The sequence below is a fragment of the Mesoplodon mirus genome (assembly GCF_964341445.2).
Source record: "Mesoplodon mirus genome assembly, chromosome: 4".
In the NCBI taxonomy this organism is placed as follows: domain Eukaryota; kingdom Metazoa; phylum Chordata; class Mammalia; order Artiodactyla; family Ziphiidae; genus Mesoplodon; species Mesoplodon mirus.
In genome coordinates, this window is record NC_138979.1 from 72,872,199 (window position 1) to 72,899,876 (window position 27,678).

General features: G+C 37.3%; 1 protein-coding gene across 1 annotated transcript in view; it reads left to right on the forward strand.

The window, feature by feature from the left end:
* GABRG3 (gamma-aminobutyric acid type A receptor subunit gamma3) overlaps positions 1 to 27,678 on the forward strand; it is a gene marked incomplete at both ends in the record, with an annotated part of 443,214 nt that overhangs the window by 396,870 nt on the left and 18,666 nt on the right. The window contains one exon of the mRNA XM_082619044.1: positions 20,021 to 20,158. Coding sequence (XP_082475170.1) covers positions 20,021 to 20,158 — 138 coding nt within the window. The remainder of the gene's footprint in view (positions 1 to 20,020; positions 20,159 to 27,678) is intronic.

A 27,678-nucleotide genomic window follows, 5' to 3' on the forward strand; every position in this document is an offset into this window, starting at 1 on the left:
TCTAACTTTCTTAATATGGCATCATTCTCACTGAGTGTCGTGTGTTGGGGACAAGTCTTCGACTTGTGAATTTATGCCACCTGGGGTATAAAGCCATCTTGTTCTGCCTTAGCTGGCTGCCTTGGGGTAAAGGCTCAGTCTTTCCAGGTTCTTCTCCCAGCCCTGTTCTCCAGGCTAAGGTGTATCTGTGCACATCCTGATCCTCACACAGGTCCTGTGGCAAAAGGTCTCTGTAGCAATACAAGGCTCCTCCTGCATCTACTTTTTACCTGCCCAGCTGCTAAAACCTGCAAACTGCTCTCTGCCAGAATATAAACTGGCACCCATATCCTCACTAACTTGACCTTCCCTGTTTCTGTGCATCTCACATCTCTGTAAATCCACACCTACAGCTACCATTCATGCATGGAGAGGGGTAGAGAGAAAGAGAGGGAGAGAGAGAGAGAAGTTGGGCAAGACAGGGTGTAAAGAATGAACGGAGGGAGGGAAAGAGAGACAAACAGACAGGCAGAAAGAGAGAGAAAGAGGGAGAAAGAGACAGAATTGAAGCTGTACTTGTAAAAAACCTTTAAAATGCTTCAAATATAGTGGCAGTTTTTGTAAATATTATGGCAAAATTGAATCATTTTATACACAACGTATGTGGCAACTTTTCTAAACTGTAGGAGATTTGTTAATTATTTAAATTTTAGTCAACGAATCATGCATTAATTGCAATACCTACTCTATGCCATGCTTTTCTAACTGATTAACCTTCATGGTTTGCCCTACTTTTCCTTTTGTTTACCCAGGAAAAGGATTCCAGGTGTAGGATAAGCAGAATCAGACCCATGTAATAAGGAAAGTTTTCACAGAAGAAGTAGAAAGAAATCAGGGAAAATGCAGGTCCTTCTCTTAGATATCTCTGTCTATCTGTTTTCTGAGCATGCTGTCATTTCTCTTCCCTTCCTTGCATCTGGGTACTTCTAGGTTGGGAACCCTACCACCTTGTGAAGCCCTGGCATGGCCAGAAATGGGATGGCTCACTCAGCTTTAAGTCTTAAAGAGAAGAACACTTTCTTTTCTTCTTTTAGCTCTTTCCACAGTTGCTTGAGTTCAAAACTCAGTGGCTAAGACTATACTGTGAGTTTCAAGGAACAGAGACCAGGACAAACACTTTGGTCTAGGTTGTAAACTCTTTCCTAGGGCTTACCACCAGGAAACCTGATGGAGCTGTGAGGGCCAAGTACATGGACAAATACACACACACACACACACACACACACACAATTATGCTAAGATAGTAGGTCTAAAACGTTGGCATATGTTAGGTCTAGAAATGAAGAATAAGAAAAAGGACATGGGAGTGACCTCATACTGGAAAACACATGTATCAATAACAATAATAGTAATCACGTGATGTGCATCGTGTCACTGACACTGTCCTGGGGTCGCTGCCCTCTTGCTGTACCACAGTGTCTCATTTACCACTCACAGCACATATGTTATCAATTCTGTTATCAATACTCCAATTTTACAGGATGCCAAGGCAGGCATGTAGGCTGTAACTCAGGATGTACAGTTACTCACCGCAGGTCATAGGGGGTTCAACTCAGGTGCACTCTGAAACTGACACATGCCCTCTCAGTTACTGAAAATGGAGAATAGAAACACTGGAGAAGGACATATACATCTGCTTAGGAGTCTGAGAGACTGAGTAGTAGAGACACTGAATAAATGGTGACTTGAAGGTTATGGGAGGTGTGGATGAAGAATGCTGCCTGTCGTTTCAGTAAACAAAGGATTTTGTAGCCATCAAGCCAGCAGCCCCAGTGGTGGGGCTGAGGGGATTCAGGAGGGAGAAAAACAGGATAGGATACTAGCCCTAGATAGTTAAGGTGCATGTCAAAGGAATGATTTCAATAAGTCCAGACTGTTTCATCTACCCCTATATAGAAAAGTGCTGAGCTCAATAACTTGAGATATCTGATTTTTCTTTAATTAACATTAATCTTCTGATGTTCCGACCAGCTGTTTTTGTGTGTCTGTTTGTTTGTTTTCCAAAACTTCTATATAATCCTGCTTCCTTCCGTACCTCTTCTGGGCAGTCCCTCAGAGCTATGTGAGAGGCTGCCACCTGGTCTTAAGTCCTCAGTTTGCTGTATAAACATTATTCTCAACTTTTAGGTTGTGCATTTTTTTCAGTCAACAGAGGAAAGGTAGTAGGGGAAAGGAAGGGAAAGAGGGACATTGCCAAGCCAGCACGATGGAAAGGCTTGATATTTGGTGAACTAAGATCTCTACTGATGAAGTGCAAAGTTGAAAGAGCCCAACATCTAGAAATGATCTTGAATAGGTATGCAATGTTCAGATAATAAATTATTTATGTTTTCTAAGACTTGTCTTTAATTCACCTTTTTTCTTTCATTATTTTGACAGGTTTAATGTTTGCTATCCCCTATAGCATTTTCGAATTTTAATTGTATTTTACCTTACTTTTGCATAAAACTAAAAGTGAACTGAAAAACTTAACTTTATATTGATGATTCAAAGGATTTCTAAATTTTACAAAGCCTCAGAGGTCATTGTATCTCACATCAGGCAGCATTAAACTAGATGTGCAGAGTACCAATTAGCAGAAAATTCTAGATAACCCAAGTGTGTTTAGCAAGGTAACTTAATGGTAATAGTGAAATTGCAGAAATGTGTCTCGGAAGGCTCTGAGAAGCTCAGGTTCTTTACGGTTCAGTGCAGAAAGAATTCAGCCAGAGGCAAAGTGATAGATTAGAAGTGATTTATTAGAACAAGATGAAAGTAAGTGGGCAAGGGGTTACCACCCCAAGAGCTTAGTGGGCTACAGTTTTATAGTCAAAGGAAAAGTGGAGAAGGGAGGGACGTGTACTCTTCATTCCTAAATAGACATCAAGCTTCCATCATCAGCTCCTCCTCCATGTCAGGCAGGGGAGTTTTCTTGTCCCTACATGGTCAAGCTGGGATTGCCATGGCACAATGACAATGAGCAAAAAGATGGTAACATATACTAAAATATAGTAAATCATCTCAGGTTTCAGTATAATGTCACCTTTTCCTTATATTTTTGTTTTTAATATGTGCAGAAAAACATGTCGTAGGAGTCATTAAATTACTGAAATCACTGGGCAGGATGTGTGTCTCATTTCACCATTGTTTTATTGTTTTGGGTCATGTCTCATAATTCTGTTTCATAGTTTTTATGCAAAGCAAGCCTGCTTGGTTTTGTAGTTAAGCAAACCTACTTTCTTGAGTGATCATTAACTTATAGGAGTCTCCCATATTTTTTCTTTTACTTATGGTCCCTTGGAGGGCTTACCTATTTAAACACCTACTTTGTCCCTTTACTCTGTTGCTATCAAAAGAATACAAGAACAAGGAGATACCACAGGCCAGGTGTCATTTATAAGACCTTTCAATTACTTGGTATTAGAAACATACCTAGGAAAATTGCCTGACCCCAAAGCTCTGTTGGGAATGATGGTGGAACAAACCTGTAGACATTGCAAGTATACAGCTGCCTCAACACAAAATGATTCAGCTATTCAACTGTATAAGATTCTAAGAGTATCTTCAGTGTTTGAGCGTAGATCCTCCAGCTGTGAAGTTATGGTGCATAAGAAAACCTTTCAGATGTGGGTATTGACAAAGTTTCCCCAGTCCTCTTAAGTCACGTGGAGGCCAAGGGTAAGGTGTTCCCTCTGCCTCCTTACTCTTCAGATATGCATGTGAGGCCCATCATGGAAGCATAATAGTATCCATTGCATGCTGACTGCATCCTCCTTCAGCACATCCCTACCAACAAAAACTTCAGTTCTTTAAAAAAAAAAAAGCCATTCTTTAAAAAACTAACCTTTAATGGAAGTCAGCAGCGGAATGTATTGAAAACAGCATGCTTAAGTTGAACTAAACAGTGGAATAGTCACTTATCATATGAAGTCTTCAGATTCCACATCTGTTAAATAAAATATCTACCTGGGTGATCTTGCATCATCTTTCAGTTCTGACAACCATGAGAATTGCATTAGGCATTTAGCAGAATATAGATAGACTCTAAGGAGATCAGTGCAATGTAGAGGCCTCCAGGAAAGATTTGCTAACCAGATGGCCAGCTAACCACTTATGCTGCTCAAACAATAGCCTGGAGAAAACAGTTTGCAGCTTTTTCTTGCTTTGTTTTTACAATCAACATCAGGCGATCTAAAGTGACCAATATCTACCTGTTTGAATAATCTCCAGATTACCTGACCAAGTGTTTCTCTCACTCCACTTGAGATCTTAGCAGCAGAGTCTGGGGCCACACATTGTGCTTTGTCCAGCAGACTTCAGGCATTCTGATGTTGACCTGTTTTTGCCCTTGAAATCTCAGGAGTCCACCTCAGAGGAGGACCAGGCACCTCCTGCTTCGTTAGCTGCTTGTTTAAGAAGTTTCATGGTCTTTTCCTCATCAGTTACATTTCAATGACACAAGCCACCGTGAATTTTAATTTTGCCATAGGAATGCCAAAATGAAGCAGCCACTCTGGCGCATTACTCTCTTGTTATATTTGATATAGCAAACATCGGGTTTCTCATGAATGGAAGTTTTACCAGAGCCTACTGGAAAAATATTAGCTGTTATTCCAGCAGTGGCCAAAAATTTGTGCATGGATTTCATGTATGTTAGCAACATCAAACACTTGTCAATGGTTCTGCACTGCATAGCTGTGACACTGCTTTCCTGTGTTCTTTCTCAATCAGGAGGTCAAGCTAATGGGAAAAAAACCCCAAAAACATACCAGCACAGTTTTGTCTTCTGTTGAGTTTTGTTCTGACACATGTGCTCATTTGTCTGTGTAACTACATGATTGCCCCATATTAACTAGCTTATATGACCAGTGCACCAAGTTCCATTGTCTAAAACTTCTAATAAAATTAGGAACAGAGAACATTTTGTGAGAAAAGATATGCTCTTCAGATCATATGCTTTGAACATATTTACCCAAGGGCTAGATAAACCATAAACCATTGATAGAATATGTAAACATTTTTCTGCATCTTCTTTTACTCAATGAACATTTTTGAAATGTTTTACAAATATGTCTGCAATTACCAGTTAAGAATTAAACACTAATGTCTTTTAGCCTTGGTAGGAAGGTGCAAATAATTTTATGGAGGAAATTCCAGTTAATTTTCTACAAAGGGGAGAGAATTTATAAAGAGGAATTTGCTCTGTCAGAAGGAAAATCTGACCCTATTATTAGTTTTTATTTTTTCCGTTGCAGTTTGTGGTAATGATGTTGGTGATAGATAATAATCCAAATCACAATACAAGAGCACCCTTTCCAGTTAACAAATGATTTTCAATGATTAGGTGCTGGAGGAAAGTTGCAAATGCAATTTGTTTCTATGAATTTTGATTCTCTTTTGTTTATATCCAATAAGCCTGTGTATATCTGAGAAAAAAGATAAATAATATGAATAGAAAAAGATGATCTGTTTTCGAAAATCTTGGGTCCATAAAACGAATTATAATGAATTTTCATCCCATGAATATTAATATTTTACTTCCACATATTTTACAAAAAGCAAATAATGCTAAACGTATATCTAACAACAATAGAACGTAAGTGTGATGGGGAAGATGCAGCTTATTGTTAATATGCTTTGATTGGTTAAGAGCAAAAGAATATTCCAGATCACTTTTTAGACAGCAAAAAACTAAACAGCAGAGAGACTTTCAAGATGGCAGAGGAGTAAGACAAGGACATCACCTTCCTCCCCACAGATACATCAAAAATACATCCACGCGTGGAACAACTCTTACAGAACACCTACTGAATGCTGGCAGAAGACCTCAGACTTCCCAAAAGGCAAGAAACTCCCCACGTACCTGGGTAGGACAAAAGAAAAAACAGAGACAAAACTATAGGGACAGGACCTGCACCTGGGAAAGGGAGCTGTGAAGGAGGAAAAGCTTCCACACACTAGGAAGTCCCTTCAATGACAGACGGGGGGTGTGGGTGGGAGAAAGCTTCAGAGCCATTGAGGAAAGCATAGCAACACGGGTGCAGAGGGAAAGCAGATTCCCACACTAAGGATCTGTGCCAACCAGAAATCCCCAGCCTGAGAGCCTTGTCTGCTCACCCGCTGGGATGGCTGGGGCTGGAAGCTGAGGCTCTGGCTTTGGAGGTCAGATCGCAGGGAGAGGACTGGGTTTGGCTGCGTGAACACAGCCTGGAGGGGGCTAGGATGCCACAGCTAGCTGGGAGGGAGTCTGGGGAAAAGTCTGGAACTGCCTAAGGGTCAAGAGACAATTGTTTTGGGATGCGCAAGGAAAAGGGATTCAGAATACCACCTAAACAAGCTCCAGAGACAGGTGCAAGCCGCGGCTATCAGTGTGAACACCAGAGATGGGCATGAAACGATAAGGCTGCTGCTGCAGCCACCAAGAAGCCTGTGTGCAAGCACAGGTCACTATCCACACCTCCCCTCCTGGGAGCCTACCACACGACACACTGAGCTTTCCCATCAGCTTCTCCTGAGGCCTATCGGCCCTTTGACCTTTGCTTCTTCTAACTTTGGTTTCTCTGTACCTTATTCCCTTCAGACTTTCTCTGTTGCTTATTATATTCTTTTTCTCTTAAACTGAACAATAAGGAATAAATGGTTCAACATAGTCTCTGCAAGTAGCCCAGAGTTATCTGTACTTACTAGGGACATTAACAAATCTCTGTCACTAAGGGACAGAACGTCCAGGTGTGTCCTTGTAAGCAAGGTAGCAAAACAAGTAGAAGAGTTATTTAGAATTTCAATAATTCCGATGTAGCCAGATTATGAACAGTATATGGACAACTTTGTATAGTCCATTTACACAAAAGGGTGTTTCCATTCTTCTTTGCACTAAAGGCAAAAAATGTAGCTTTAAGGTAAGAAGAGATGGTTGTCACATTTTGTCCCCATATCACACCTGCCTGACAAAAGAGGGATTTTGATCACTGGTGTTTATAATTGCAATATGTCAGGTTGCTTTTCTGGCAAAACAGATTGGAATTTGCTAACAAAACTTTATAGGATAGGCTTGAAGTACAAAGTTTCCTTGACGTTTTAAAAACACTCCAAGTCATACATTTAAAGTGATTGATTTTTTAAAAATTCTGGTAGAAAAATTATTTTCCAGTTAACTTAAATACCAGAGTGTTGCTCTTCTGGATATAACAACAGCCAAGGCTGCCAAGAATATCAAGTGTAGTCTTCTGCCCTTGCAAACTTTCATTTATGAAAAATAAGTATAATATGCTATTTCAAGGCATTACTTCTATAGAAGGTAGACACATCCCTGTAAGTATCTTCTCTGTTAGAATATTCTTTCTCTCAAATATTTTCTTTTATCTGAATAACTTTTCAGGTAAATAACTCAGGTAAATTGAAAAGACAAGATTTTTTTTAAATTTAAAGTAAGATAAATCTGCCTAAAAAAGACAGAAAAAAGAAAATATGCTATTAAAAGTAGTGCTAAATAAATATATAAAAGAATTAAATTATGTGGGGCTTCCCTGGTGGCGCAGTGGTTGAGGGTCCGCCTGCCGATGCAGGGGACACGGGTTCGTGCCCTGGTCCGGGAAGATCCCACATGCCGCAGAGTGGTTAGGCCCATAAGCCATGGCCGCTGAGCCTGCACATCCGGAACCTGTGCTCCGCAACGGGAGAGGCCAGAAAGGTGAGAGGCCCACGTACCACAAAAAAAAAAAAAAAAAAAGAATAAAGTTATGTGCAATAAGAAGGTGTGCTGAGAGTCTTGTTGATGATGTCTGATCCCTTTCTTATGCTCTTTGCTCATTCAGACAAGCTAAGGAGCCTCTTTGTGTTCCACTTCAACTCAAAGAAATTATTTATACATTAATTATTTAATTATTTATTTAAATTATAGTACACCAAAGAAAAGTCTCAGAGCAATCTCCTGAGTCCGTCAAGAAGAGCACACACTGCCTATGATGGCTGCCTTCCCTGAACTGGCTCCTCAGTGGACAAGGGAGGGACATATGCTACCCATTACTACAGAGCTGAACACCAACACTAAGAAGAATGTCTTGATTTTCTGTTTTCATGTGAAAAACCACACATTATATTAGCTTTGAGTACTGAGGAGAAATTCCCAAGGAGGAAAAATGGAGCAGTTATATTTCTAACCATTTGACAGTCTCCTTCTCATCTGTTTCCATCATTAAGAAACATCCTGGAGGAGATATGTCTAAAGTTTTAGCTCAGTTAGTATTCTCCAGAAGAGTCAGACATCCATGTAATTTGACCAAATATCCACAATAGTGTTCTAAGGACACTAAAATGCTCACCTTGCCTACATCACCTTCCCTCAGTGGCCTTTTTTGGTTATATCTGCTCTCTTTTGAGACCAACATTGGAATCATTGATGTGAAGAAATCATTGACTTCTAAAGAGAAGACCATGTTGTGTTTAATCCTGTTTTGGTTTTGTGCTTTGCCAGAAATATAGAGAACAAGAGAAATAGGAAAGTAGGCATGCATTTGGCATGCCCAAAGTTGTTGGGCACAGGCCTCTGGGTCCTTCTTTTCCCTGGGACACACAGGAGCACTTCCTGTATAGTAGCACACTTCAGGGTCATGGGTAAAATCACTGCTCAGGGAAGCCCATTTGAATCTAGGGATTTGGGCTGTTATGGAGGTCTGGACACACCATGCTACATGGCCCGCCATGGTAACTGAAACTGAGGCCCCCCAAAATGAAACAAGGTGTACATCACCAATTGTAATGTTTATACAAAGAAATCCAGACAAGCTGCTATGACATGGTTCTTTGTTCCAGGTGCTTCACACAAAAATATGTCAGTCATAATCATAAAGAACCTCCAAAGAACCACATTTTTAGGGCTTGGCATCATTATCATAAAGACACTCCAAAGAATCACATTTTCAAAGTCTGGCAAAGGATCAATCATATGTGGATATACCTATGCATTATAGCTGATTCACTTTGTTATGAAGTAGAAACTGATTCAACATTGTAAAGCAATTATACTCCATTAAAGATGTTTAAAAAAAGAATAAAAGGGATAGCAAAATATTATATGTAGGATGGAAAAAAAACAAGTCTTACTCTACAGCACAGGGAATTATATTCAATATCCTGTAATAAACCATAGTGGAAAAAAAAAAGAAAATGAAGGTGGAGAAAAAGAGACACAAGCCATCTCCTTTGACCCTGTACATCTGGTAATTGTGATTTGCTTGGTTGTGACCCATACACATGGGCATGAGGAAAAAAAAGAAACATTTCAACACTTTAGAGAAGTAGTGCTTCAGGAGCCTCATGTTCAAGCCAAGGACTTACCTGGGGTAGTCCTAATGGGAAATCCATCTACACCATCTTAAAGTCATGAGATGCAAAACACAAATATGACCTGCATCTTGATCCTGAAAAGACAACAAAGAAAGTCTTCCTTAAGAATTACTCCGTTGCAGGCCTTCCCTGGTGGCGCAGTGGTTGAGAGTCCGCCTGCCAATGCAGGGGACACGGGTTCGTGCCCCGGTCCGGGAAGATCCCACGTGCCGCAGAGCGGCGGGGTCCGTGAGCCATGGCCGCTGAGCCTGCGCTCCGCAACCGGAGAGGCCACAAGAGTGATGAGGCCCGTGTACCACAAAAAAAAAAAAAGAAAAAAAAAAAAAAGAATTACTCCGTTGCTTCTCTCGGTGTGGCATGTACTTGCCATATGTTTTTGCTCCCAGAGATTTTTTCCAGGGCTATCTGGAATTCGGCTTGTCTATCAGCCTTTAGAGGCATCATGTTCTCTGAGAAACTTTGAATGACAACCAAAAGCCTGATTTGGGCTCCATTAGCAGAGGAAATAAAAATTTTATTATTTTAACAATCTTTCTTCTGGGAAATGATCCAAACATGCAATAATAAATATGTCCTTCTATATAGGATTTTTGATGCTACTATACAACAGTAACATTTTAAAATTATGTTTCATAGTGATGGGTTGTAATCCTTTAATATTCAATGTGCCATTATTTTAAATGCCTCATCTTAATTTATCCAGAGTTAAGTACTCTCGGTATATAAAATCTTGCCTGGTATTTACATAAATAATTTGAGGCATGTATTTTATAAACCATTTTGCAAATAAAGAACTTAAAGTTTAATGTGATTAGCAAAAGATAGAAAGGTGGCCAAGAGGTTGCCATCAATACTTGTTAGGTGTTGCTTTCCCTATTTGGGCCAGATATTTCATTCTTCTAAGCCTTGTTCTTCATTTCTACAATGAAGATAATTATATTACTTTCTTCATAGGGTTATGATGTAGTTTCATTAAAAAAATAGCATGTAGGGCTTCCCTGGTGGCACAGTGGTTGAGAGTGCTCCTGTCAATGCAGGGGACATGGGTTCGTGCCCTGGTCCGGGAAGGTCCCACATGCCATGGAGTAGCTGGACCCGTGAGCCATGGCCACTGAACCTGCGTGTCCGGAGCCTGTGCGGGAGAGGCCACAATAGTGAGAGGCCCACATACCGCAAAAAAAAAAAAAGCAAAAATAAAAAGCATGTAAACAGCTTCATAAAGCCCTGGCAATGAAGAAGTTCATAATAATGTTTATATTATTTTCATTGAGTGTTTATTATTTATCAATGAAGTATAGTTGGTTTAGTATATTATATTAGTTTCAGCGTGAACAACATAATGATTCAATATTTTTATAGACTCTACTCCCTTTAAAGTTATCGTAAAGTAATGGCTATACTTCCTGCGCTGTACAATATATCTGTGTGTGTGTGTGTGTGTGTGTGTGTGTATAGGTAGATATAGATAGTTATGCATACATACCTCATCTTTCTTATTCATTCATTTGTTAAAGGAAACAATTTGTTTCCATACCTTGTTTATTATAAATAATGCTGTTATGAACCTTGAGGTCCATGTATCTTTTAGAAGTAGTTTTCTTTGAATATATGCCCAATAATGGAATTGCTGGATCATATGATAGTTCAATTTTTAGTTATTGGAGGAAACGGTCTACTGTTTCCCCAGTGGCTGCACCAATTTACCAATAGTGTACAAGTGTTCCCTTTACTCCACATACTCACCAAAATTTGTTATTTGTGATCTTTTTGGAGATAGCCATTCTGGCAACTGTCAGGTGATATCTCATTGTGGTTTTGATTTGCATTTCTCTCATGATTTGTGATGTTGAGCATTTTCATATGCCTGTTCGTCATCTGTATCTCTTCTTTGTAAAAATTTCAAGTCTTCTGCTCATTTTAAAATTTTGATTTTTTGATTAAATTGTATGAGCTGTTTATATATATATATTAACGTGTTTATTGAAGTATAGTTGCTATACAGTGTTGTGTTGGTTTCTTCTGTATAATAAAGTGAGTCAGCTATACATATACATAGATCCCCATATCTCCACCTTGTTGTTTCTCCCTCCCACCCTCCCTATCCCACCCCTCTAGGTGGGACAAAGCACCGAGCTGATGTCCCTGTGATATGAGGTTGCTTCCTTCTAGCTATTTTATATTTGGTAGAGTATATATGTCAATGCTACTCTCTCACTTTGTCCCAGCTTACCCTTCCCCCTCCCTGTGTCCCCAAGTCCATTCTACACGTTTGCGTCTTTATTCCTGTCCTGCCCCTAGGTTCATCAGAACCTTTTTTTTTTTTTAGATTCCGTATATATGTGTTAGCATACGGTATTTGCTTTTCTCTTTCTGACTTCACTCTGTATGACAAACTCTAGGTCCATCCACTTCAGTACAAATAACTCAACTTCGTTTCTTTTTATGGCTAATATTCCATTGTATATATTTGCCACAGTTTCTTTATCCGTTCGTCTGTCGATGGACATCTAGGTTGGTTCCATGTCCTGGCTATTGTAACAAGAGCTGCAGCGAATATTGAGGTACATGATTCTTTTTGAATTATGGTTTTCTCAGGGTATATGCCCAGTTGTGGGATTCCTGGGTAGTATCGTGGTTCAAGTTTAGTTTTTAAAAGAAACTCCATACTGTTTTCCATTATGTATTCTGTCAGGTGGGATTACCCTCACGGCATATGCCCAGTAGTGGGATTCCTGCATAGTATGGTGGTTCTAGTTTTAGTTTTTAAGGAAACCCCATACTGTATTTCCATTATGTTCCTATTATGGTGGGAATGTATCAATTTACATTCCCACCAACAGTGCAGGCGGGTTCTCTTTCACCACACCTTTTCCAGCATTTACTGTTTATGGATATTTTGATAATAGCCATTCTGACCGGTGTGAGGTGACACCTCATTGTAGTTTTGATTTGCATTTCTGTGATAATTAGTGCTGTTGAGCATCTTTTCAGGTGTGTCTTGGCCATCTGTATGTCATCTTTGGTGAAATGTCTATTTAGGTCTTCTGCCCATTTTTTTAAACTAGATTGTTTGCTTTTTTGATATTGAACTCCGTGAGCTGTTTGTATATTTTTCAGATTAGTCCTCTGTTGTTTCATCGGCAAATATTTTCTCCCATTCTGAATGTTGTCTTTTTGTCTTGTTTATGGTTTCCTTTGTTCTGCAAAAGCTTTTAAGTTTAATTAGTTCCTTTTGGTTTATATTTGTTATACTTCCGTTACTCTAGGAGGTAGGTCTAAAAAGATCTTGCCATGGTTTATGTAAAAAAGTATTTTCCCTATGTTTCTCTATAAAAAGAAAGAAATTTATAGTGTCTGGTCTTACATTTAAGTGTTTAATCCATTTAGAGTTTATTTTAGTGTATGGTGTTAGGGAGTGTTCTAATTTCTTTCTTTCACATGTAGGTGTCCAGCTTTCCAAGCCTGATTCCTCCAAGTCTGTTTTCCTTTCTCAAGATTGCCTTGGCTATTCAGGGTCTTTTGTGTTTCCATATGAATTAAAATAATTTTTTATTCTAATTCTGTGAAGAATGCCCTTGGTTGTTTAATATGGATTGCTTTGAATCTGTAGATTGCTTTGGGTAGTATAGTCATTTTCACAATATTGATTCTTCCAATCTAAGAATATGGTATATTTCTGCACCTGTGTATGTCATCTTAGATTTTTTTCATCAGTGTTTTATAGTTTTTATGAGTATGTCTTTCACCTCCTTAAGCAGGTTTATTCCTAGGTATTTTACTCTTTTTGTTGCAGTGGTGAATGGGAGTGTTATCTTAATTTCCCTTTCTGATTTTTGGTTGTTGATGTATAGGAATTCAAGAGATTTCTGTGCATTAATATTGTATCCTGCAACCTTATCAAATTAATTGATTAGTTAGTAGTTTTCTGGTGGCTTCTTTGGGATTTTCTATGTATAGTATCATATCATCTGCAAACAGTTACAGTTTTATGTCTTCTTTCCAATTTGTATTCCTTTTATTTCTTTTTCTTCTCTGATTACTGTGGCTAAAAATTCAAAAACTATGTTGAATAAGAGTGGCGAGAGTGGATATCCTTGTCTTATTCCTGATCTTAGAGGAAATGTTTTTGGTTTTTCACCATTGAGTATCATACTTGCTGTGGGTTTGTCATATATGGCCCTGATTATGTTGAGGTAGTTTCCCTCTATGCCCACTTTCTGGGGAGTATTTATCGTAATTGGTGTTGAATTTTGTTAAAAGCTTTTTCTGCATCTATTGAGATGGTCATATTGTTTTTCTCTAATTTTTTAATATGGTTTATTACATTGATTGATTTTTGTATATTGAAGTATCCTTGCATTCCTGGGATAAACCCCACTGGATCATGGTGTCTGATCCTATTAATGTGCTGTTGGATTCTGTTTGCTAGTATTTTGTTGAGGATTTTTGCATCTATATTCATCAGTGATATTGGCCTGTAGTTTCTTTCTTTGTGACATGTCTGGTTTTGTTATCAGAGTGATGTGGTCTCGTGGAATGAGTTGGAGAGTGTTCTTTTGTCTGCTATATTTTGGAAGAGTTTGAGAAGGATGGGTGTTAGCTCTTTTGTAACAGTTTGATAGAATTCTCCTGTAAAGCCATCTGGTCCTGGGCTTTTGTTTGTTCGAAGATTTTTAACCAAAGTCTCAATTTCAGTGCTTGCGATTGGTCTGTTAATATTTTCTATTTCTTCCTGGTTGAGTCTCAGAAGGTTGTGCTCTTCTAAGAATTTGCCCATTTCTTCCAGGTTGTCCATTTTATTAGCATATAGCTGCTTGTATTTATCTCTCATGATCCTTTGTATTTCTGCAGTATCAGCTGTTACTTCTATTACATTTCTAATTTCATTGATTTGAGTCTTCTCCCTTTTTTTCTTGATGAGTCTGGCTAAGGGTTGGCCAATATTGTTTATCTTCTCAGATATCCAGCTTTTAGTTTTAATGATCTTTGTTATTGTTTCTTTCTTTTTCATTCATTTCTGATCTGATCTTTATGATTTCTCCCCTTGCTAACTGTGGGGGTTTTTGGTTCTTTTTCCTCTAACTGCTTTAGGTTAGGTTGTTTATTTGAGATGTTTCTTGTTTCTTGATGTAGGATTTTATTGCTATAAACTTCCCTCTTAGAACTGCTTTTCTTGCATCCCAAAAGTTATGAGTCATAGTATTTTCATTGTCATTTGTTTCTAAGTATAAAATACCTTAATTTTGCTTGAACACTGGGCCTGTAAGTTTACCATTCACTGAGATAGGGAATAGTTTTGAGGACAATCTGAAGCATGTTGGAGATGGAACGATGTGATTATGATTCCTGTTAGACATACAAGTGGAGATTCTGAGCAACTCACTTGGAAGATGTAATTTTAGGTCAGAAGAGCCTAGATGAGAGATAAAAATGTGACAATCATCCACAGGTCCTTGGTATTTAACACCATGGTACTGAATACAGCCACCTGTAGAGAAAGTGTAGATCTTAGGGTTCAGGATGGAGGGCTGGGTTCCTAGCATTTACTGGCTACAAAGAGGGAGAAGAAATGCAAAGCAGATGGAGAGCACTCAGGGAGTTGGAAGGAAAAGTCAGGGAGCAGTCCACAGCCTCACTAAAACATTAGCAATGATACTTTTTCATTTCCATGTTGTATTTGCTGATAATTTTATTATCATCAAGCATTTTTAATTTGTCATTCAACTCTGCTCCAAGGAATTCACTGCCTTGGTGTTGGCATTCATCAATAGCTTTGAAGCTTTCTCAACTGTAAGAAGTGTTTAATAAAATGCCCCCAAATAACAAAGATGTTTATATCAGATTTTGGGAAAAACACAGCTGATAGACTATTTTTTGAGTATTGACAACTTTTATTAATTTTCTTCTGAAAAAACCTACATTATCTGTGTTTCCACAAAGTTCAAGAGAGCATGCAGTTTGGAAAGCAATCACCATACTACTCGAGAAAAGTGGGTTTATGAAAGGGTGGCTGGTGTTCTTTATGATAGAGTATTCTTGAAGAAACTCCTTATATGTTGAGGAACTTGGCTTTCTGGAACATACAATCAGAAGTGGAGACCAGTGTAATGCAGTGAGTGAGTAGATAGACCTTAATGTCAGATGATCTATGTTTGTTATCTGGCTCTGCCATACGTGTATTACTGAGTCTCTGTGCCTCAAGCTTTCTCATTTGTAAAATGGAGAAAATGCGTATGTCACTAAGATTGTTGTGAGACCTAGTATATTGACAGGCCTTGGAACCTGGCACATGATTACAGTTATATATGATAGCAATATGTGGTGGTGGTGGTGGTTATGATGATGGTGATGATTATATAACGCTGATGATGACTGCATGCATCTTTAAAGAGTATGGTTAATTTAAATGTAATTACATTTTATAGAAAATATTAGGTATTATTTTATTAACCCATTACTATTGAGTCTTCTTTTATGGAAGGGAGGTCTTGTGAACTAGAAATAAATACTAATAGAGGTTTTATAGAAAGAAAAGTCAGGTAGGAAAGAGCTGAGAGAAGCCCTTGGGTTTTTACAGACCTGGCTTTGTTATGCAGTTTCATCAATCTTGAACTGTTTGGCCCTGGACAAATTAACGTTACAATGCTCAGATCAGTCTAGAAAGAAGACGTTAAAATTTAAAGGAAAAAGTATGTAAAAGTCCAATTAAAACCACTGGTGCTCAACAAGTAGGACCCACCATTTGTTAACATGATTACAGCATAAGGAAATCAACTTTGGAATGGTGGTGTGAGGACCTCAGTGACCATTCTCCCATGAAAGCTGTGAAAATACTGACATAACAACTAATACCAACCATTTCAGAACAATATGATTTATGAAGAGTAAATAAAAGACACCTCAGAATTATCTAAGGAAAATTTCTGAACCTCAAAAAGACAATGAAGCCTGTGCATGTCAACTTGGGTTATTCCCTTTTTATCTTCCCAGAACTCTATATCCAGAGTACAGTCAATATTTTTCAACACTTAGCAGTACTTGGAAAATCTCCATTCCCAAGGTTTTGTGGTTATTTCTTTTGACTCAGAGCTCAGCTCAGGAAAAAACATTCTCCAGGAATCTTAGAAAAATAGAAATTTTCCGCTAATGTCAGATCTGCCTACAGTTGATGCAAAGGAGTCCAACTTTCTCCCCCCAAAATGAAACAATTAAAAGGAAGACCTAGAGAACTGGATGATCACAAGGAACTTTGAAAAGCACCAGTGAATCCCCAAAGACTTAGAAGAACACAAGACACATGTGCAGGACTGTTTGCATGTCCAGGAAAGACCCCTATCACTCACCTCTGGCCTTGCGGAAATTTCCCACACACAGGAATTAAAGCTAAGGCTTTCTCATAAATTGTTTGAAGTCATGCTTTCACACACAGATCCCAACAAGACAAATAACAAACACTGGTGTGCACAGAGGGTTTTGATACCAGTGTTGTTACAATATATTATCAAAAAGGTAAAATGTCTGGTTTCCAGACATTTTTGATCAACATTTACAAAAACCTACAAACAAGAAAGCATGCCACATAACCAGGAATAAAATCTGTCAGTAGAAGCCATCCTTGAAGAATCCCAGATGTTAGATGTACTTGACAAAGACCTTAAGTCACTTATTTTAAATACTTTTGAAGAACTAAAGCAACCCATGTCCAAAAATTAAAGGAAACTATAACAAGTAGATTTGAGTAGACAGAACAAAGGATTAACAAACTTGAAGACAGGTCAGTAGATTTTATCCAATGACAGGAAAAAAATGAAAAAAAAAGGAAAAACGTGTATCAAAACTCATAAACCTATGCCACATTATGATCACCAACATACAATTAGTAGGAGTCCTAGAGGAGTAGTCTATGCATCCAAGAATCTCAACAAACTTCAATTAATTCAAAGAGATCCACACTTATCATATCATAGTCATATTGACAAAAGTCAGAGAAAATTTTGAAATAGGCAAGAGAAAAATAATGTACCATTTTAAAGTTTCAATATGATTAATAGCAGATTTCCCATCAGATACCATAGGAGCCAAAAGACAGTTACATGACATCTTCAAAGTGCATAAGGGAAAAGTCTGCCTCAATTATTTTATAAATAATAAAACTCTCTTTGAAAAATGAAGGATAGAGAATAAAAAGACAAGCCACATAATGGCAGAAAATATTTGTAAAACATATATCTGATAAAGGATTTGAATGCAAAATACACAGCTCTTAAAACTCCAAAATATGAAAAAAGAACCAATTTAAAAATGAGCAAAAGATTTGAACATACCCTAGTAAACTAGTCATACATATGACCAATAAATCCATGGAAAGATTCTCAGTAGCAACAACCATTTGGGAAATGCAAATTAAACAATATTACAACCTGACACCTCTATGACTGTTGGAGAAGTATTAAATATAGAGTAAACCCATGACCAATAGTTCCACTGTTAACTATATACTGAAGAAAACTGAAAACATATTGACACAAAATCTTGTACACAATGTTCCTAACAGAGTTATTCATGATAGTGTAAAACTGATCAGCCAAAATATCTATCAAATGACAAATAGATTAAAAAATATGCATATCCATACAGCAGAATATTATTGAGAAATAAATAGGTATGAAGTACTGACATGTGCTACAGTGTGAGTGAACCTTGAATACATTATGCTAAGTAAAGAAAGTTATAAAAGATAACAGGTTGTATACTCAATTTATATGAATTGCCCAGAATAGGCAAACTTATGGACAGAAAATATATTAGTGGTTGTCTAGGTCTGGGTGCGATGCATGATATGTGTTAAGGAAGTGGAGTTGGGAGTGAATTCTAATGACTAGGGTTACATTTTGCAATGATTAAAAATAGTCTAAAATTAGATTAATGTGAAAGTTGCACCACTCTGAGAGTATAGTAAAAAACACTGAACTTGAATGTTAAATGTGTGACTTTTATATCTTAATAAAGCTGTTTAACAAAACAAAGCAAAAAAGAAAGAATTGTAGCATAAAGTACCTTTTATAATTTTATAATCTGATAGTTTAATGAAGAGATAAAGTAAAATGTTTGGTTACTTCATGCTGAGTCTAATGCCTTGATGTCAACTTTGTCCAGTTAGGGGAGAGCACGTAAGTATCCTTGCAATGTTGACAATAATTCCACAGAGCAATCCACAGTTAGAAAGCAGGAAGTATGCTTGTGCTCTATTACATCAGAGAGTTAAAGGTGTGGTCTCAAGTGCTGTTCAGAAAGGGGATCCAGGAGTTGAAAAGCAGGCATCGGGCCAATCTCTAGCTTGGGCTTAGGGAGCCAAAAGACCCCTGCTAACAGTACCAGTAGGAGTGGGGTAGAACCCTTACCCAAGACACCCAGATCTGGGCATGTTGCCCACACTGAGCCTAGAGCACCAAAATATCTTGCTTTCTAGAGTAACTAACAAGCTGGGTAATGGTCTCAGGAAAATGTCAAACTGATCAGAACTGGAGACTAAAAGAGCATAACTAAGAGTCAGTTGACCTCTCAAGTCTTTATTGCCTTTCTTAAAGGTATTATGCTAAGTGAAATAAGTCAGAGAGAGAAAAACAAATGCTGCATGAATGATATCACTTAAGTGCAGAATTTAAAAAATACAACAAACTAGTGAATATAACAGAAGAGAAGCAGACACAGAGGACACACTAGTGGTTATCAGTGGGGAGAAGGAAATGAGGACAATAGAAGTTAGTGAATCAAACGGTATAAACTGTTTTGTATGTTACAAGGATATATTGTACAGCACAGGAAATATAGCCAGTATCTTATAACTATAAATGTAGTTTATAACTATCACCTATAAAAATTGTGAACCTTGGGCTTCCCTGGTGGCGCAGTGGTTGAGAGTCCGCCTGCCGTTGCAGGGGACATGGGTTCGTGCCCCAGTCCGGGAAGATCCCACATGCCGCGGAGCGGCTGGGCCTGTGAGCCATGGCCACTGAGCCTTGCGTCTGGAGCCTGTGCTCCGCAATGGGAGAGGTCACAACAGTGAGAGGCCCGCGTACCACAAAAAAAAAAAAAAAAAATTGTGAACCTTTATACTGTACACTTATGGCATATTGTACATCAACTATACTTCAATAATAAAAAATAAATAAATATGTTAGAAATAATAAAAGCTATTTATAATAAAAGTTGATAATGAAAAAAGTAAATTCTCCTCTCCTGAGATCTGGACAAAGTTTTGGAAAAAGGTTGAAGGTCTGGTGGGTGTGATCCAGGTTGTTAGATCCTGGTGTTTAGCAGCTAGTGAGACTCTGACCAGTACTTTCAAGTCCATTCTTTGAAGGTCATCTATAAACAAGCCTTCCACAGTGAAAGATATGTGTTGTGTCTATACAGACGATGGAAAGTCTTGTGGCTGGGAACATCTTGCTGATTGTGAAGATCTGCAGTAGAAACCTTATGGGTTAGGTGGCCTTTGCCCATTCATTTTTGGAGTTTCAATGCATATGAGGAAACTTTAGAGATTAAATATGGACTAAAATTTCAGCTCCTATTAAATGATCAGAATTATAATTTTGACATTAATGCTTTACAAACATACATCTTTCAAGTGTTAACCTTTTTTCTGCATTTTCAGATGGCTATCCCAAAGAAGAAATGATTTATAGATGGAGAAAAAATTCAGTTGAGGCAGCTGATCAGAAATCCTGGCGGCTTTATCAGTTTGACTTCATGGGGCTCAGAAACACCACAGAAATTGTGAAAACATCTGCAGGTAGGAATTAACTTACAGAAGTGTAGTTCTAAAAAAAAAAAAATCCGATTTTTCCCCCTGATGACTATAGCATGTATAATATCTTCCTGTGAATATTTTAAAATAATTATATTCGGACCACCATGATTCTTAAGTGATATTTGAGGCAAAACAGCTGGTTCAAAACTCAAAAATGTTTAATGTTTTAACTGGGATTGGGGAAAGGGTGACCAGATTATCTTATATCTTTAAATTGAGACTGTGTTGACATTAGGTCTATAAACCTAACTAAGATTCTCATCCCTGACCAGATTTATATAAACCAAGTTCCTACGTGTGAGAGTTCTACAACTTACAATATACACAATGAACATCACATATTATAGATAATTCACAAATAAAAGGAGCTAGCATGAAATGTCCTTTGAGTTTTCATTTCTAGCTTCTTCCTTTCCTTTAAACATTGTCTTAAACTTTGTTTCTCTTTCAATATATTGAACAATATCCACAAATTTTATCTTATTAAGTGATCACTATATACATACTATAACACGTATCTAGATACAAAGACATGCTTCATTAATATATTTAAATACATTTTTTTTTATGGCTTTTGTTTTTTGGTAATTTCCACTATAGGAATCTATGGTCCACTATTTTGCAGTTAGTTGTTTTCTGACAGGGCTTGGAGAGTAGATTGGTTTCAAGTCAGCTTTTCTGTTGATCTAGTTATTTGTTAATATGACTAATTTATTGGCTTTTAAAACTCAATAATTTGTTTCATATGACTAAGTTAAGTATAACTTCTAATATTAGGGTAACTATCTTTATAGAACAGTCTGAATTCTTGATAGAATTCTAAATAGAGAACTATAGGTGACCCTTGATATCCATGGGGATCCGTTAAAAGACTCCTAAAGATATCAAAATCCCAGTTGCTCAAGCCTGTTACTTAAAATGGCATAGTATGTGCATTTAACTTACATCTTCCTGTATACTTTAAATCATCTCTAAATTACTTATAATTCCAAATACAAAGTAAATGCTAAATAATTGTAAGTAGAATATGAATGCTATGTAAATAGTTGACCCTTGAACAACACAGTTTAAACTGCACATGTTCACTTATATTTTGATTTTTTTGTAGTAAATACTACAGTACTACACAATCCCAGTTAGTTGAATCCCTATATGCAGAACCTCAGATATGAAGGAATCAGGGAACCATATATACTGAAGAACACGTATATATGTAGTTTCAACTGAGTGGAGGGTTGGTGTCCCTAACTCCTGTTGCTCAAGGTTCAATTGTCCTTTTTCACGTAAGGCAAATTCAAGTTTGCTTTTTTTTAACTTTTGGAAAAAATATTTTTCAAATATTTTCGATCCACGGTTGTTTGAATCTGGGCATGTGAAACCCATGGGTGTGAAAGACCTGCTGCCTTTACACATGGAGAAAGGTCTTAAAAACTATCTGATCAGCAGAGAAAAGAAAATTCCACAAATGTCACAATGGTAAAGGTGAGAAATGACATTTATGTTTAAATATTAAATATTGATAAGGTTAAAGGAATGGAAGATCATAATTTATTTAAATATACTGTGGAAACTACATAAAGGGACATGTTTGGGGGACGCTTTTACCCAGATATGAGTCACTTACGTTAATAATGTAATTACATTCCTGGAGAGTTTGAAATGAACTAGCAGACCTTCGGGGTGTAAGGCAGTGCAAAAGAGGGTAACCAAACTGGGTGATTGTTCTAACATTTGAATGTCAAACATTGATACTGCTATTCCTTTTCTATTGTTGTAAGCAAGATGATGTTAAAGGAAATGTGAGGCAGGTTGAACACAACTTGTTTTAAAATTAACCTTAAGAGAAAGGGAAGTGGCAAATGGAGGGACCGGTGGAACTGAGGTAGTAGCCGGAGTCATTTATGTACTATTGAGGGTTAAGAAAATTATGGAAAACATTCACTGGCAGCAAGGAGCTTTCAGTCTCACTAGAAAAATATGGTGAACATAAGAGATTAATGAGTAAACTAGGAACGGATACAGCAACATAATAGACATTAGGTTGGGCTCAATTGCAGGGAAGACAGAAGAAATTAGGAGAGTTTTTTTTTATTTTTAAAAGTTTTGGTTGTGTTAGGTCTTCGTTGCTGTGCCTGGGCTTTCCCTAGTGGTGGAGAGTGAAGACTATTTATGTCGGTGAGCAGGCTTCTCAATGTAGTGGCTTCTCTTGTTGCAGAGCACAAGCTCTTAGAGGGCACGCTTCAGTACTTGTGCCTCCCAGGCTCTAGAGCGCATGGGTTTAGTTGTTCCGTGGCATGAGGGATCTTGCCGGACCAGGGCTCGAACCCATGTCCTCTGCATTGGCAGGCGGATTCCTAACTACTGCTTCACCAGGGAAACCCTAGGACAGTTTTTTATGAATAGGAGATGTCTTCCTGAAATTCTTTTTCTCACTCATGGCAAAGAGTCTTTTCATGAAGTCAGTGGAATGTATAGGCATTGACAGAAGGATGGTCTCCATCTGGTATTTTTATCTAGCTTTCTCCTATTTATGTATGAAACTTCAAATAATGTTGAATCTTATCACTGTGTATTTCTTTTTTAAAAAATCATCTTTATTGGAGTATAATTGCTTACAATGCTGTGTTAGTTTTTGCTTTATAAAAAGAATCAATTATACATACACATATACCACCATATCTCTTCCCTCTTGCGTCTCCGTCCCTCCAACCCTGCCTAACCCAAGCCTCTAGGTGATCACAAAGCACCGAGCTAATTTCTCTGTGCCATGCGACTGCTTCCCACTAGCTATCTATTTTACGTTTGGTAGTGTATTTATATCCATGCCACCTTCTCACTTTGTCTCAGCTTACCCATCCCCCTCCCCGTATCCGCAAGTCTATTCTCTAGTAAGTCTGTGTCTTTATTCCCCTCTTGTCCCTAGGTTTTTCAAAACATTTTTTACTATTCCACATACGTGTGTTAGCATACGATATTTGTTTTTCTCTTTCTGACTTACTTCACTCTATGACAGACTCTAGGTTCATCCACCTCACTACAAATAACTCAATTTTGTTTCTTTTTAAGGGGGAATAATATTCCATTGTATATATGTGCCAAATTTTCTTTATCCATTCATCGGTTGACGGGCACTTAGGTTGCTTCCATGTCCTGGCTATTGTACATATAGCTGCAAAGAACATTTTGGTACATAACTCTTTTTAAATTGGGGTTTTCTCAGGATATATGCCCAGTAGTGGGATTGCTGGGTCATATGGTAGTTCTACTTTCAGTTCTTTGAGGAACCTCCATACTGTTCTCCATAGTGGCTGTATCAATTTACATTCCCACCAACAGTGCAAAAGGTTTCCTTTTCTCCACACCCAATCCAGCATTAATTGTTTGTAGATTTTTTGATGATGCCCATTCCGAACAGTGTGAGATGATATTGCATTGTAGTTTGGATTTGCATTTCTCTAATGATTAATGATATTGATCATTCTTACATGGGTTTGTTGGCAATCTGTATATCTTCTTGGGAGAAATGTCTATTTAGGTCTCCTGTCCATTTTTGGATAGGAATATTTGTCTTTTTGATATTGAGCTGCATGAGCTACTTGTAAATTTTGGAGATTAATCCTCTGTCAGTTGCTACATTTGCAAATATTTTCTCCCATTCTGAGGGTTTGTCTTTTCATCTTGTTTATGGTTTCCTTTGCTGTGCAAAAGCCTTTGTTTCATTAGGTCCTATTTATTTATTTTAGTTTTTAGGTCCATTTCTCTAGGAGGTAGGTCAAAAAGGACCTTACTGTGATTTATGTCATAGACTGTTCTGCCTGTTTCCTCTAGAGTTTGACAGTCTGGCCTAACATTTAGGTCTTCAATCCATTTTGAGTTTATTTTTGTGTATGGTGTTAGGGAGTGTTCTAATCTCATACTTTTACATGTAGCTGTCCAGTTTTCCCAGCACAACTTATTGAAGAGTCTGTCTTTTTTCCACTGTATACCTTGCCTGATTATGGAAGATAAGGTGACCATATGTGTGTGGGTTTTTTATCCTGTTCCACTGATCTTTATTTCTGTTTTGGTGCCAGTACTAAACTGTCTTGATTACTGTAACTTTGCAGTATAGTCTGAAGTCAGGGAGCCTGATTCCTCCAGCTCCATTGTTCGTTCTCAGGATCGGGATCTTTTTTATTTCCATACAAATTGTGAAATTATTTGTTCTAGTTCTGTGAAAAATGCCAGTGGTAGTTTGCTAGGGATTGCATTGAATCTGTAGATTGCTTTGGGTGGTATAGTCATTTTTCACGACATTGATTTTTCCTATCTGAGAACATGGTATATCTCTCCATCTATTTGGGTCATCTTTAATTTCTCTTCAGTGTCTTATAATTTTCTGCATACAGGTCTTTTTTCTCCTTAAGTAGGTTTATTCTTAGATATTTCATTCTTTTTGTTTCAATGGTAAATGGAAGTTTTTTCTTAATTTCACTTTCAGATTTTTCATTATTAGTGTATTGGAATGCAAGAGATTTCTGTGCATTAAGTTTGTATCCTGTGACTTGACCAAACATTAATTAGCTCAGTACTTTTCTGGTACCATCTTTAGGATTCTCTATGTATAGTATCATGTCATCTGCAAACAGTGAACTGTTTGCTTCTTCTTTTCCGAATTGAATTGCTTTTATTTTTTTTCTTCTCCAATTGCTGTGGCAAAAACTTCCAGAGCTATACTAAATAATAGTGATGATACTGGGCAATATTGTTTTGTTCCTGAACTTAGAGGAAATGGTTTCAGTTTTTCACCATAGTGGACGATGTTGGCTGTGTGTTTGTCATATATGGCCTTTATTATGTTGAGGAAAGTTCCCTCTATGTCTACTTTTTGAAGGGTTTTTTTTTATCATAAATGGGTTTTGAATTTTTTGAAAGCTTCCTCTGCATCTATAGAGATCATCATACTGTTTTTCTCATCAATTTGTTAATGTGATGTATCACATTGATTGCTTTGCCTATATTGAAGAATCCTTGCTTCCTGCAATAAACACCACTTGATCATGGTGTATGATCCTTTTAATGTGCTGTTGGATTCTGTTTGTTAGTATTTTGTTGAGGATTTTTATGTCTACGTTCATTAGTTATATTGGCCTGTATGTTTCTTTCTTTGTGACATCTTTGTCTGGTTTTGGTATCAGGGTGATTGTGGACTCGTAGAATGTTTAGGTGTGTTCCTCTCTCTGCTATATTTTAGACGAGTTTGAGAAGGATAGGTTTTAGTCTTCTCTAAATGTTTGCTAGAATTTGCCTGTGAAGCCATCTGGTCCTGGGATTGTGTTTGTTGGAAGATTTTTAATCACAGTTTCAATTTCAGTGCTTGTGATTGTTCTACTCATATTTTCTATTTCTGCCTTGTTAAGTCTCTGAAGGTTTGTTCCATTCTAAGAATTTTTCCATTTCTTCCAGGTCGTCCTTTTCATTACCATATAGTTGTTTGTAGTAATCGCTCATTTTCCTTTGAATTTCTGCAATGTCAGTTGTTACTTCTTTTTCATTTCTAATTCTATTGATTTGAGTCTTCTCCCTTTTTTTCTTGATGAGTATGCCTAATGGATTATCTATTTTGTTTATCTTCTCCAAGAACCAGCTTTTAGTTTTATTGATCTTTGCTGTCATTTCCTTCATTTGTTTTTCATTTATTTCTTATCTGATCTTCATGATTTCTTTCCTTCTGCTAACTTTGTGGGTTTTTGGTTCTTCTTTCTCTAATTGCTTTAGGTGCAAGATTGTTATTTATTTGAGAGGTTTCCTTTTTCTTAAAGGTAAGATTGTTTTGCCATAGACATCCCTCTTAGAATTTCTTTCACTGCATCATATATGTTTTGGGTTGTCTTGTTTTCATTGTCATTTTTTTCTAGGTATTTTTTGATTTCCTCTTAAATTTCTTCAGTGATCACTTGGTTATTAGTACTGTATTGTTTAACATCCACGCATTTGTATTTTTCACAGATCTTTTCCTGTACTTGATATCTAGTCTCACAGCCTTGTGGTCGGAAAAGATACTTGATACGATTTCACTTTTCTTAAATTTACCAAGGGTTGATTTGTGACCCAAGATGTGATCTATCCTGGAGAGTGTTCCTTGAGTACTTGAGAACAATGTGTGTTCTCTTCTTTTTTAATGGAATGTCCTATAATTATCAATTAAGTCCATCTTGTTTAATATATATTTAAAGCTTGTGTTTCCTTATTTATTTTCATTTGTAATAGTCTTTGTTTTAAAGTCTATTTTTTTCTGATATGAGAATTTCTTCTCCAGCTTCTTTTTGATTTTTATTTGCATGGAATATCTTTTTCCATCCCCTCTCTTTCATTCTTTAGTATCCCTAGGTCTGAAGTGAGTCCTGTGTTGACAGCATATATATAGGTCTTGTTTTTGTATCCATTCAGCCAGACTGTGTCTTTTGGTTGGAGCATTTAATCCATTTACATTTATGGTAATTATCAATATGTATGTTCCTCTTACCATTTTCTTAATTGTTTGGGTTTCTTATAGTATTTCTTTTCCTTCACTTGTGTTTCCAACCTAGGGACCTTTCTTAGCATTTGCTGTAAAGCTGTTTTGGTGGTGCTGAATTCTCTTAGCTTTTGCTTGTCTGTAAAGGCTTTTCTCTGGCAAATCTGAATGAGATCCTTGCTGGGTAATTTTATTTGTAGTTTTTCCTTGTCATCATTTTAAATATGTCCAGCCAGTCTCTTCTAGCTTGCAGAGTTTCTGCTGAAAGATCAGTTGTTAATCTTAATGTTAATCTTATGGGGATACCCTTGTAAGTTATTTGTTGTTTCTCCCTTGCTGCATATAAGGTTTTTTTCTTTTATTTAATTTTTGATAGTTTGATTAATATGTGTCTTGGCATGTTTCTCCCTGGATTTATTCTGTATGGGACTCTCTGTGCTCCTGGACTTAACTATTTCCTTTTCCATATTAGGGAAATTTTCAACTATAATCTCTTCAAATATTTTCTCAGTCACTTTCTTTTCCTCTTCTTCTGTGATGCCTATAATTCGAATGTTGGAGCGTTTAATTTTGTCCCAGAAGTCTCTGAGACTGTCCTCAATTCTTTTCAGTCGTTTTTCTTTATTCTGCTCTATGGTAGTTATTTCCACTCTTTTATCTTCCAGGTTACTGATCCGTGTTTCTGCCTCAGTTATTTTGCTATTGATCCCTTCTAGAGAATCTTTAATTTCATTTATTGTGTTGTTCATCACTGTTTGTTTGCTTTATGGTTCTATTTCCTTGTTAAATGTTTCTTGTATTTTCTCCATTCTATTTACAAGATTTTGGATCATCTTTACTATCATTATTCTGAATTCTTTTTCAGGTAGACTGCCTATTTCCTCCTCATTTGTTACGTCTTGTGACTTTTTGCCTTGTTCCTTCACCTGCTGTGTGTTTCTCTCTCTTCTCATTCTGTTTAACTTACTGTGTATGGGGTCTCCTTTTCAGAGGCCACAAGTTGGTA